The sequence below is a fragment of the Canis aureus genome, chromosome X, assembly GCF_053574225.1.
Source record: "Canis aureus isolate CA01 chromosome X, VMU_Caureus_v.1.0, whole genome shotgun sequence".
Lineage (NCBI taxonomy): Eukaryota > Metazoa > Chordata > Mammalia > Carnivora > Canidae > Canis > Canis aureus.
The window spans coordinates 14106323-14119204 of NC_135649.1; the positions used below are offsets into that span (position 1 = coordinate 14106323).

The 12882-nt window shown below is 39.8% G+C and overlaps 1 protein-coding gene across 8 annotated transcripts in view; it reads left to right on the plus strand.

Moving 5' to 3' along the window:
• MCF2 (MCF.2 cell line derived transforming sequence) overlaps positions 1 to 12882 on the plus strand; it is a 100250-nt gene that overhangs the window by 47067 nt on the left and 40301 nt on the right. For 7 of the 8 annotated variants that reach the window (XR_013375194.1, XR_013375195.1, XM_077890155.1 and 4 more), the window contains 7 exons: positions 937 to 1070; positions 1402 to 1516; positions 2727 to 2846; positions 5539 to 5730; positions 6701 to 6892; positions 8216 to 8387; positions 9808 to 9855. Coding sequence is in view for 6 of the 8 variants with exons in the window: in XM_077890155.1 (XP_077746281.1) it covers positions 937 to 1070; positions 1402 to 1516; positions 2727 to 2846; positions 5539 to 5730; positions 6701 to 6892; positions 8216 to 8387; positions 9808 to 9855 (973 nt within the window). In the remaining 2 variants the exon portion in view is untranslated. The remainder of the gene's footprint in view (positions 1 to 936; positions 1071 to 1401; positions 1517 to 2726; positions 2847 to 5538; positions 5731 to 6700; positions 6893 to 8215; positions 8388 to 9807; positions 9856 to 12882) is intronic. The other variant, XM_077890157.1, reaches the window with a different exon arrangement.

Below are 12882 nucleotides of genomic sequence, written 5' to 3' on the forward strand. Positions count from 1 at the left end.
GACAGAAACTGATATTTGGAATCATAATCCAAAAGTAAAACTGTTCCAGGAAAGAAAGCTCTGTCCCTCCTGAGCTGTGTGATTGGAGAACTAGCTTACTCTCTCTCTGAGTTGGAGTTACCTTACATGCACAGTGAGGTTGATGTTGATACATTCATACCTTGCAGGGTCGCTGTGAGGATGAAATGGAGTATGTGATGTCTGTACAACAGTGTTTGGCATGTAGTTGGTACTTCATAAACATTCGCTCTTAACGCCTATGTTCTCATTCATATCGGTGGTGGTGTCTTGGAACCCATTCCCAGACAAATACACGTACACCTGAATTTTTTGCTTAACATTTCAGAGGATCCTTGGATCTCCTGAAGGAAGTCATAGATCACTCTTAGATGCCTGAAGAATCTACCCACCAAGGTTAAGACCTTCTGAATAGAAAGAAACATATGCTTCATGACAAATTAATTAATCCAAACATGAAGTAACATAATCCTCATGGCAGGCAGTGATTGGTAACAATTAATTAAGAATTAGTAGGAAAGACATCTGACTATATCTGAAAAGGCACTAAATATTATTTTAACTGTATGCTTTCTCATTATGCTACTACTGCTTGATTGGAGCACATTAAAAAATATTAGTAGAATAGAATAAATTAGAACTTTCTATCAGTAAGAGAAGGAGACTACAGATAGAGCATGAGGTACTTCTGCCTATAAAGACCTTATAAAAATAGTGGTTGCAACATCTACCTCAACAGGCAGAGGCTTCTTGGAGATCCTCATGGGTTTTGGGTTCTGTGGTACTGATGTACTTAGTCAAGGACGTTCTAGAACTGCTGTTTCTCTTCTGCATGCTGTGGGTGTATGCTTCCTTCTCTTTAGGTCACTCAGATTAGGGTAGTAGCAGGCTAATTCATCCCATTGTGCCTTTTTATAGAATGATATTACAGCTGTAACCAAAGAAGGAAAAATCCTCCTCACAAGTCTGGAAGTGCCTGGCATTGAAGACGCTGCCAGTTCAAGGCTTGAACACCACCACCAAATAAATGGTGACTGGCAAACTGTTAATAAGTGAGTATTCTCCTTTTGGTTTAGAGTTATTTATTTTATACTTTTGAAAGGGAATTGTGCATTTTGCTGCAGTCAGTTAAGCGTGGAAAATATTCCGGGACTTCTGGGAATCTGAGACCACCTTCCCTACTTGTGTCACAGATTAGCTTGTTTGTAAAAGAGCTTCTGTGGATATCTACGGTCTCTTCATGGACCACGTGTCATGGCCTCTGACTTTGCCTATAAGTCTTTTTTTTTTCCTATAAGTCTTAATGTCCAGACCAGGTTTATGTACAAACTTACAAAACAAATCGTTGTTGTGAAGGAATTCTAACGACTTTTCTTTGTTAAGATTGCTGACTCAAGTACATGATATGGAGATAGCTTTTGATGGATTTTGGGAAAAACACCAACTAAAAATGGAGCAGTATTTGCAACTATGGAAGTTTGAGCAGGATTTTCAAGAGGTCAGTTAAAACATTCCTTTCTATATATTTTTTTTCTTTATGCCAGAGGTTCTTACTCCTTGATCACCAGAAATAGAGTCTCACGAGGTGCCCATTTATACCCAGAGAGAGATGAAAAGGGGGCCAATGTGAGTGAACCCTGCCAAAATGTCTTTCTTTTTAAAAATTTTTTATTTAGATTCAATTTCGTTAACATACCGTATATGGTTAGTTTCAAGGGTAGAATTTAGTGATTCATCAGTTGCATATAGCACCCAGTACTCATCATGTGCCCTCCTTAATGCCCATCACCCAGTTACCCCATCCCCCCACTCACCTCCCCAAGATGTCTTTCTTGCTTACTAATTTCCTATGAGAAAGCACTTAAGTGCTAACATAGAAGTTAGGACTAAGTTGCCATTCACCCTGATGTTTATTATTGTAATTTATTTTACATATAAAATGCTTTCAGACTATGGGTTAGCTTTCCAAGGAAATAATACCCTCTTCCTTCTTGATTTTTTTTTAAATACCATATACCTATACTGACCATAGTTAATACGATCTAACAAAAACCTTTCTTTTCCGATCTAGTAATTTATTTCTATGAAAAGCCTGATACATGAAGTGAAATCATGTTTAATTATACATTATTTTCAAGATTTAAAAAAGTACCTTCTAGTTGGATGCTTCTGGGAAATAACTCACACATGGTCAAGCTCCCTGCAGTCTCTTTCATAGTACTTTACCAGGTCCAAGGGAAACTCACTACTTTTTTCTCTTGCATGTGGCCAGCTTGTTTTCCACCCATGACTTCCTTACTTGCTTGGTGTTTCATTTGCTCTGGACACGGGGCTCAGGGACCACCAACCCTTTCTGTCCTGTGATTCAAACAGATTTTGAAATGTGATGCTCTCCGTGAGATCTTCCTTAAAGAAAGAATAGGCCGAGTTGCTCTTGGCCCTTCCAGATATTTGTCTTTCCCTCCTCCCCAATGCATACATGCAAAAATAACACTCTTCCTGAACATTGTGCCTGCACTTATATGTTAATTTGCACCCATACTAAATTCTTGTCCTGTAGTTATATTGTTTCTTCAAATCATTGTAGCCTCTAATCAGTATTGTTGTTTGTCTTGGATTGGAATTTCACTGATGTGATCTGTATCTCATGGTGACATATATATGCTTTTAAGACTTGTGTGTTGTTTTTTTTTTTTTCCTATTCATAGCTTGTGAGTGAAGTCGAACTTATGTTAAACCAACAAGCAGAATTGGCAGATATAACCGGGAACATAGGTCAAGTAAAACAAAAAATAAAAAAGTTGGAAAACTTAGATGAAAATTCTCAGGTAAGATTACATATCAGATGTTCTTTATTCTAGTAGTTACATCTTAAGGTTTTTCAGTAGTATCAACCCTTATGATCCACCTTTCATAGCAATAGTCTGTATAATTGGTGTATTAATACTGGTCTGTATTCTTTTCTGATCAGTGTGAGCCAGAAGTGACACTGCAGATGTGGCAAGTGGTTATAATAGGTAGCCTCAGAGATCATGATGTGAATGGTTTCAGGTCCACCATTAGGAACAATGGCATAAATCCTTTTGAAGAAGCTAGAAAAATGTCTATCAAAAATGCCATTTGGGGGTCACTCTATGCCTCAGTTGGTTAAGCATCTGACTTTGGCTCAAGTCATGATCTTAGAGTCCTGGGATTGAGCCCTACATCAGGCTCCCCACTCAGCGAGGAATCTGCTTGTCTCTCTCTCCTTTTGTCCCCCCTGCTCGTGCTCTCTCTCTCTCTCAAATAAATAAATACAATCTTTAAAAAATGCTATTTGGTACTTGGAAATTATGGAAATATACAAGAGCATAATTCCTTAAATATCTATCATGTGGCTGTACAGTTGAACCAAACATAGATTCAGATAGATAAATCTGCTTAGTCTTACTTAGCTGTGTGATCTTGGGGTATATTGGTTAAATTTTCTAAGCCTCAATGTCTTTATCTCTAAGTTGGGGATGAAGTGACTTACTTTGCAGAATGATTATGAGGATTCTTTTAGATGTTGTAGGTTAAACACTTAGCACAGTACCTGGGATATCTGATTATATAAGTAATCAAAACAGCCAACAATTTTCATTTTGCTGGTCTTAAAGGCTTGGACTCATGGCTTTAATAGTTAACAAACCACCTTTGCTCTTCTGTCTTGTATGTGAGAACAAGGCCATCGTTTTTTAAGGTGCATTCCCTGCAAACAGATTTATGAGAATACTGTAACCATCTAAAATTTGAGGGAAAGGAACCTAGCCTGGGTGACTTAGTTGGTTAAGCTTCTGCCTTTGGCTCCAGTCAGGATCTCAGGGTTCTGGGATCGAGCCTCATGTCTGGCTCCCTGCTCAGCGGAGAGTCTGCTTCTTCCTCTCCCTCTGCCTCTCCACTCTGCTCATGCTCTCTCTCTCAAATAAATAAAAATAAAATCTTTCTAAAAAATAAAAACAATATGTGAGAGGCAGCAGTTGTGGTGAACAGCTCTAGAATTATGCTTGTAGGTCGTTGTGATTTGGGGGCAGTTTATAAACCTCTGTGGCATAGTAGAAAGAGAAGGCAAACTGGCTTGGAAACAAGGAAGCTTGGAGGTTTTTGTTTGCTATTTTTGTTTTGTTTTTAAATTTTTTTTAGGTTTAATTGTGGCAAAAAACCCCCACATAACATGAAATTTATCATCTTAACCATTCAAAAGAAATTTTTTTTTGAGAGAGAATGAAAGTGAAAGGGAGCTGGAGCAAGGGGCAGAGGGAGAGAGAGAATATCTCAAGCAGGCTCCAACACTCAGCACAGAGCCCCACGTGGGGCTGGATCTCACAACCCTGAGATCATGACCTGAGTTAAAACCAAGAGTTGGACGTGTAATGGACTGAGCCACTCAGGCATCCCCCATCTTAACCATTTTAAAGTGTACATTTCAGTAGTGTCAACTATAGTCATATTGTTGTGCAATAGATTGCCAGAACTTTTTCATTTTGCAAATCTGAAACTATACCTATTTTAAAAATGTAACTCCCTGGGACTCCTGGGTGGCTCAGTGGTTGAGTGTCTGCCTTTGGCTCAGGTCGTGATCCAGGGGTCCTGAGATCAAGTCCCACATTGGGCTCCTTGCAGGGAGCCTGTTTCTCCCTTGGCCTGTGTCTCTACCTCTCTCTCTCTCTGTGTCTCATGAATAAATAAATAAAATCTTTTTTTTTAAAGAAGGAAGCTAAAGAGAAAGGGACTTGGGTTCAACTGAAGTGCCAGCCTGCCCACCCAGAGGAGCACACTTTGTGAGAACCAAAGGAAAGGAGCCTGAGCTCCTGGAACCCAGTCCTTAAGAATTCATGGCAGGGTAAATGTAAAAAAACAAAAACCAAACAATGAAAATTCCCTACTTTAACTCTGGGTTTCCCTCCAGCCAGGCAGGCTGGGCACTTCATCATTATGGGCTTTAGATTTTCTTATTTTACTTCCACAGATATTTTCTGACCACCTACTGCTTCAGGCACTGCGTCGGGAAGCAAGTGGGGGACCAGGGTGGAGGGGGGGATGCCAGTAGTTGATAGAATGGAGGCAAGGCTGCTGAGATCACCTTTGACTCGGAGACCCCTTCGTGTATGTAAAGCAGCCAGGTAGACGATGACTCATGACGTTTCCAAAGCTGAGATGGTAGGAAACCCATGAGTTTTCATTTGTCTCCCGTGTTCCTCTTTGGATATATGCAGTTCTGTTCTCAATCTGTACCTACCAGGAGAAGCCAACCTCATCCACACTCTGAGCAGGCCAGTTAATTTTCTTTTTCTGTTACCAGGAATACGTGGCGTCACTGCTCTAGCTAATGACTGTAACTGTAAGCTTTCTTACAGCCTGCACAAGTATGACATCAAATCATATTTTTGGCATTCTCTCTGCCTCGCTAAACCAATTTGCTTCTCAATTGCTTTCTTGTTTCCCCTCCTCTCTCTGAACAGATATCATACGGTTCTTATTTTACTTCTTTCTCACAATTAGGATCTGTTAGCAAAGGCCCGGTTTGTGATATTACACGGACACAGACTTGCTGCAAATCACCATTACGCACTTGATTTGATCTGCCAGAGGTGCAATGAGCTACGTTACCTTTCTGATATTTTGGTTAATGAGATCAAAGCCAAAAGGATACAGCTCAGCAGGATCTTCAAAATGCATAAGCTGCTGCAGCAGGTAGTGTCATGAGACCTGGTACATTTCTGAATAGGAAGATAATTTTTTTTTAAGGTTATAGGATAAAGGTCTGCCTGGGATAGCTTTGGAATTAAATTTGTAAGACGTTGAAGCATTGACTTTGATGATGTTTATTTAGTACTGGTACCTTTGCAGTATCCATGGCAAGTCTAGTATTATAAGCATTCTGGCTTCTTTTCTGAATATTGAGATCACAGTTGTGATGGCTTCCTTTCTATTTTGGGCACATCCCTGAATCCTCTCCTCTGGTGATAGTTTGCAGTCAGAGCACCTTTCAAAGCCCTAGAGGCATTTTGCTAAAGCCAGAACTCCTTCCACATTTCATAGTTACCGTAATAAGAAATTAAACAGTGACTGGAAGATACTCCTCCGTGGCTTGTAGATCTGGCCCCTTTCAGAATTAGGCAGCGAAGGGGAGATCTGGCCTTGGAAGTGGAATGTAAAATGAGGATATCATTTATAGACATTGTATCTGAACATGAACATTTTAATCAGTTCATCTCCTTCTTTGGCAAGGAAACTTTTATCCTTGTCCTTGGCAATCACTATGCATTTATATTACACTTTGTGTTTTGCGAGGCGTTTTCATATTTCACTTATTGATTTTTGGAAAATAGCATGCAGCTGAAGTGTTAGTGTTGCGAGTACGGTCAGACTCTTTACTGCAGAATGAATTCCTTGTTATGAAATAAATACAGTGCTTCCCAACCTTGGCTGTGCATCAGAAATACCTGTGGAGCTCTGCAGAAATCTAAATGCCTGGCTTAAGGCCCAGAGCTACTGAATCAGAATTTCTGGGGGCAGAACCCAGATATCTTTATTTTTAACAACTCTGAAAACAACTCTGATTCACAGAAGCCAGGGCTGGTAAACACTCCTAAAAGGACAAACATATTTCTATTTATTCATTCATGGTTTTGTGTATGTGTGTGTGTGATTTGCTCATCAGGCTCGTCAGTGCTGTGATGAAGGAGAATGCCTTCTAGCTAATCAGGAAATAGATAAGTTTCAGTCTAAAGAAGATGCTCAGAAAGCCCTCCGAGACATTGAAAATTTTCTTGAAATGGCTTTGCCATTTATAAATTATGATCCTGATACCCTACAGTATGAATTTGATGTAATTTTATCTCCTGAACTCAAGGTAAGAGGCTGTTTTTTTTTCAAATGAATATATTTTTAAAACTGTAATTCCAGTAGTGTTGGCAAGAGTATTACTACTTCACAGCTAACTTTATGTCAAATTGCAGTTACATGCTTCTCTTAAGGATGAGGGGTGATATTAGTACCCCTGTGAAGCATCCAAGAATCCAAAGGCTTGGAGCGCCTGGCTGCTTCGGTTGGTAGAGCATGTGCCTCTTGATGTCAAGGTTACTGGTTTAAGCCCCACATTGGGTGTAGATTACTTAAAAATGACTAAATGGATAGACTTTTAAAAAAAAGCATCCCAAGGCTTTTTTCCCCCCCAAGGCTTTATGCTTGCTACATAATGAAGAATAAGTTCTTTTTGAGCTGTGACTCCATTATTTTTCAACTCTTTTCAACATACTAGGAGATCTCACATACATTGTTTTGCGCATCCTTAGAGAAAGGGCTAAAGCTATTCTAGGAGAATACTGGGCCTGTGTCAAGAGCGTTCTACTCCAAATGTCTTGTCTTCCTGCTGCAGTTACAACCAACAGATGCTGTGTGGACACAGATCTGGCTTTCCTACTCAGTTTGAGAATGAAGGGATAAAGAAATGATTTCAGGCTTCTTGGGGGAGGGGTGCAAGCAGACATTGGTATTAACAAGGTAGAGAGATCTGTGGGTCAGTTCAGATCCACCGTGTTGGAGATGTCATGAAGCACTCTCCCCACATTGTAGTTAAGAGCTTTTGTGATGCTATTTATTGCCAAAATGTGTAGTTGACTCTTAAGTTTGGAACAGCATCTAAAACCATGCTTAGCTGCAGATCTTAGGGGATGCCCCAGAAAATCAGAAACGTGGCCAGAGCAATAACTAAGTGATTTCTCTGGAAGCAACCAAGCTAATCTCTAACTGCCTCAAATCATCTAGGAGGGTCTAGGAGGAGCTTTTTACTACACGGAAAGATAGAGTGTCCTGCAGGCTAACACGTAACAAACATCTGTAATGGGGCTTAACTGGTGGCTTTCTTGTGCTAAACATGCCTTCTTTTCCAGCCGTTATGCCTTCCAGCCATGCAGGGTAAATAAAGCACTTTACACAGTGACCTATTTCATGACTACTTGAGAAATTTCTTCAAGCTGTTTAGGTTGAGATCTTCTGGGTTTATGACTGTGGGAAGATAGCACATTAATCTGTTTTCTGTTGCTTTCCTAATGTTTTCTAGTTATACGTTAAGCTCTAAATTACTTTTTTGACCGTCTGAGTCTGAGAAATGTAATAAGATTTGTCATGACCCCAATTCAGAAAATATTTCTCAGGAGTCTCATGCAATCCGCAGGTTCAAATGCAGACCGTACAACTCAAGCTGGAGCACATCCGAAGTGTATTTGAGAACCAACAAGCTGGTTTCAGGAACCTGACAGATAAGCACGTGAAGCCAGTCCAGTTTGTGGTGCCTGCTTCCGACAATTTGATCAGATCTAGAACATCACTGTTTTCACCTAAACATGGTAAAGTATCTTACATTCACTTTTTAAAAGTCTTCTTTTTCTGCTGTTGATCATTCCTCTTGATGTAAATACCTAATGCATTCTTCAGTCTTTAGCATCTTTAAGCATCTTTGGTCCCATTTAAACTGTTAAAAGAGGCATGAGTCATGGTCCAGATTATCATACAATAGTAAAACATAGTAGTAATATAGTGTAGTAGAGAATGAAGAAAATCTGGACTGAAGACTGTGAACCATGCAATGAGTGTGAACATTTTACAAGCATCAAACCCACCCCTTTCTTCAGAAGGTGGAGAAAAGTGTATGAATTTGGTACACATGGGCACATGCATGCATATGCACACACATATTTATAACTTACGTGGATAAATTATTATTTGGTTCTTATTCGCTTCTAGTAAGTGAGTGGCTTAGATAATAGAATGGATTGCCTTTTCTAAGTAAGTGTGGGTCAACAGAATAATTTTGCTAGTAATTAACTGTTAGAGTCCACTTATTTTGTTTTAATCTCTGTAGACCTGCCTTAACCATGTGATATCCATTTCCATTCTACATTCTGTAGGATAAAATAACTCTCCTGCATGTGGTGGTGAACTAATCTGGAAGTAAGATGATTCTATTGCCCAAAGTTGCCCTTGAGCTGTGTCTGGGGCCAGGGCCTCTTAGGGAAGATTAATTTGGCCTCTGGGGCACTAAGTTAGTTGAGCGAGTGGACCTGGGACGCATTTGGTCTATCTGATCTGAGAGGATCAGAGACTTCATTAATGTGTGGGAAGTGCTTTGAAATTCAGAGAAAGCTTGAACCAAGCATAAGGAGCATAAAAACCTCAGTCAGGCCCAGCCTGGGTCACAAAAACGAGGTGACGAAAGCATGTCACTAAGCTGGGACACTAAACATTAGGTAGTTAACAGTTATTTAAATAAAAATAGACTCACAAGTAAAACTATGAACAGTGCCCTAAGTGGAGAATATTGACCAAGAAGATACTGGGCAAAAGAATAAAACAAACCCCCCCAAACCAATAAGGGAATACAAACCAACAGCTCTGAGAATAAAAATAGGATAGGTTTCTATTCCTTAGCAGCAGACAGACCTCAGTTAGATGTTTGGCTCTGTTTATTGGCTGTGTGAGCTGGGACGGTTCACTTAGCCTCTTTTAGCCTAGTTTCCTTGTTTGTCAAATAAGAATAACTATTCCTACTGACTTGAAAGTGTTGCTGTGAAGACCAAAAGAAAAAAAACTTATTAAGTATAAGAAGTATTGCATAAACTAGACCACCCATCTGACAAAGGTTTCTTGGTCTGTAGTCCTCTAAAAAGCTCAGCTCCTCTGAAGGCATTAATCACGAGAAGTACATTTTGTTTTATTTTTTTCCTTTCTGATATTCTTATTTAATGGCATTACACTTTTTTTCTGCAGTGGGAGTTGGATACTCTTTCTTTCAAGCATGTAAACTTTTTTCCAGAGGTACCCATCTTTATTACTTTTCTTCGGTACATTTTCTGAGTTCGTGTACATGCGAAAAACCAGTTTGACATCCAAAAAGCAGCAGCAATTCATTCTTGAATTTTGCCTATAATTAACTTTCTCCCTTTTTTCATAACAATCATCCATATTCTCTCATCGTTAAACTTACCTTGGAAAATGACAAGCTAGTGAAAAGTAGCTTATGCTTCTAAACTCAATCTCATCAAATGATCACTCATAAAAAGAAACCAAGAAAAACAATTCGCAATGTTAAAAATGAAGCTTTCTTTCATTTTAGGGACTCTTGTGTCATCCACACACAACTACTTGTTGGGAGTAGCTTGAATTTTCTTCAATTTAAGATGGCCTAATGTATTTATGTGGAAGAAGGCAGCTGACTGAATAAATGATGTGGATGGATAAATGATTTTCCATCATTTATATAACTTAAAAGCATCATTTTTAAATTAAATCAAAGCATCATTTATGCTGCATTGTTTATGTTACCCTATTGCTCTGTGAGTAATGGGGATTATAACAATCAGCTCTAAATAGTTCTTTAAGACTTCTAATTGCTAGGCCAAATATATAAGATTTGGTCAAATCAAATTGTGTTAATCTTCATTACAATAAGTCAAACTGGTTTTGTTTGTTTTTGTTTGTTTATTTTTATTAATTTACATCAAACAGAATCCTGTACCTACCACAGTGCCTGGCAACTAGCAGGAAACAGTAAATATTTGTTGAATTATATTTTAAAAAGATTTTATTTTGTTTTTGAGAGGTGGGGTGCGACCAGAGGGAGGAGCAGAGGGAGGGGCCGAGGGAAAGAATCTCAAACAGATGCCACGCTGAGCACAGAACCCTAACCTCCCTCGGGGCTCCATCTCACCATCCTGAGATCAGGACCTGAGCCAACATCAAGAGTTGGCCACTTAACACCCGAAGTAATATTTACTACAGAGGGAAGTTAGTGAAGAACATTGTGGGGGGTAAAGTGTAGTTTGAACTCCCAAAACTAGCTCTAGTCTGCATCTTTCTCATAAGCTTCAGACCTGCGTTTACCATCTGCGGCCTTGAATTTCTTACCGCAGCACAGACTGCACACGTACCCCCACCTGATAGCCTCTCCTGCAAACTCCTCCTGGGTTCCTTATCCCAGTGAATAGTACTGTCATGCCCCCGCTCGTCTCCGCCTGGGACACTGGCTTCCCCTTTGCACAAATGCCCCCCCCCCCTTAATCAGTCACAGAATCCACCTCTTTCCATCCTCACCGCTGCTGCTCGCTGCCACTACCTTCATCCAGGCTAATGTCACCTGTTGCCTTGACAACTGCAGCTGTCTCCCCGGTTCCCTACTTTTCTGTTTCAAATGCCTCATCTTGCCTGTTGGACTTTACCATACCGATCTCTCTCTGGGACACTATTCCCTTCCCTCTCCCTCTCCCCTCTGCTGGCTTCTTTTCCTCCATCACATTTCTTGTCCCTAGTCCACCTGCTTCAGGTAAGCTCGCCCACCTTGGCCCCTCCTGGGCACCCCTTTTGGTTGAGTGATCATGCTGTGTGGTAACAAGCCATCTCTTTTGGTAGACTGTAAACTCCACTAGGACAGGGACTGTGTGCAGTTCATGTTTTTGTCCCAGCACCAAACACAGAGCTTCGCATATAGTACAGGTGCTCCATAATTGTAGATATCTCTATGTCATTCAAAGAATGAATTTCTCTACCTTGCTTTTCAGAAAAAGCTGCGTTCCTCATGAGTTGTGCATATGTTCCTTTTTCAGCTCTTAATAGAGTTGCAAATAATTAATGAGTAAAGCTAATTAGTAAGGCTCCCTCAGTTACCTTTATAAATAAGTTTGGAGCTCTGTGTATCAGGTGTCTTTAAAGTGGTGAACATCAGTTTTTAGTGAGAAATTGATTTTATGTGGTAAATGCCACTAAGTCTAACTTATATATTTACACATATGATTTATAACATAAAACTTGGATATAAAATATTTTTAAAAATTTTAAAATTTGAGTGTAGTTGACACCAAGGTTACTTTAGTTTCAGATGTACAACGTAGTGATTCAATATCTCTATACATTATGCTATATTCGGTACTTAAAATACATACATATATATGTATGTATGTATGTATGTATTTTAAGTAGGCTCCACACCCAGCATGGGGCTTGAACTCATGACTCTTAGATCAAGAGTTGCATATGCTACTAACTGGGCCAGTGTGAGCCCCTGTGAAATATATTTTTATTTTCACTCTTTTAAAAAAGTTTTTTAAAGTTTATTTATTTAAGTAATCTCTACACCCAACATGGGGCCTGACAAGATCAAGAGTTGCATGCTCTTCTGATGAGTGAGCCAAGGGTCCCTAAAATATACATATTAAAAGATTTTATTGATTGATTTGACAGAGAGAGAGAGAGTGTGCACAAGCAGGGGAGAGGGCAGAGGGAGAGGGAGAAACAGCCTTCCCACCGAGCAGGGAGCCTGACACCAGGCTTGATCCCAGAACCCCAGGATTATGATCTGAGCTGAAGGCAGATGCTTAACTGACCGAACCATCTGGGCAACCCTAAAATATATTTTTAAATAATTAAAGTGAAGTATAAAATTTAGAGCACATAACAGCATAGCCTTTCCCTGATTGTGCCTTGCAGCAGTTCCTACCAAGGAGGAAAGGGCAAAAAGTGTATTTCTTGCATAGAGAGATGAGACCCGTGCAGCCTGTGTGAGTGGCAGCCTTTTTAGCAACTCTGAAAATAAGGAATGTGAATGACCTAGTCTTACACTGGACCATGCCCTGGGGTTTGTAGGGACATTCAACTCCTTCCTTAATAATATAGGGGCTCACCCATTGTAAACAGAACAGAAAAGATTAAACAAAGAAAAGGAGGGGTGTCTGGCTGGGTCAGTCAGAAGAGCCTACAATTCTTGATATCAGGTCGTAAGCTTGAGCCCCCCATTGGATGTAGAGATTACTAAAAACAAACAAACTTACAAAAAAGACAGGTAACTTCACT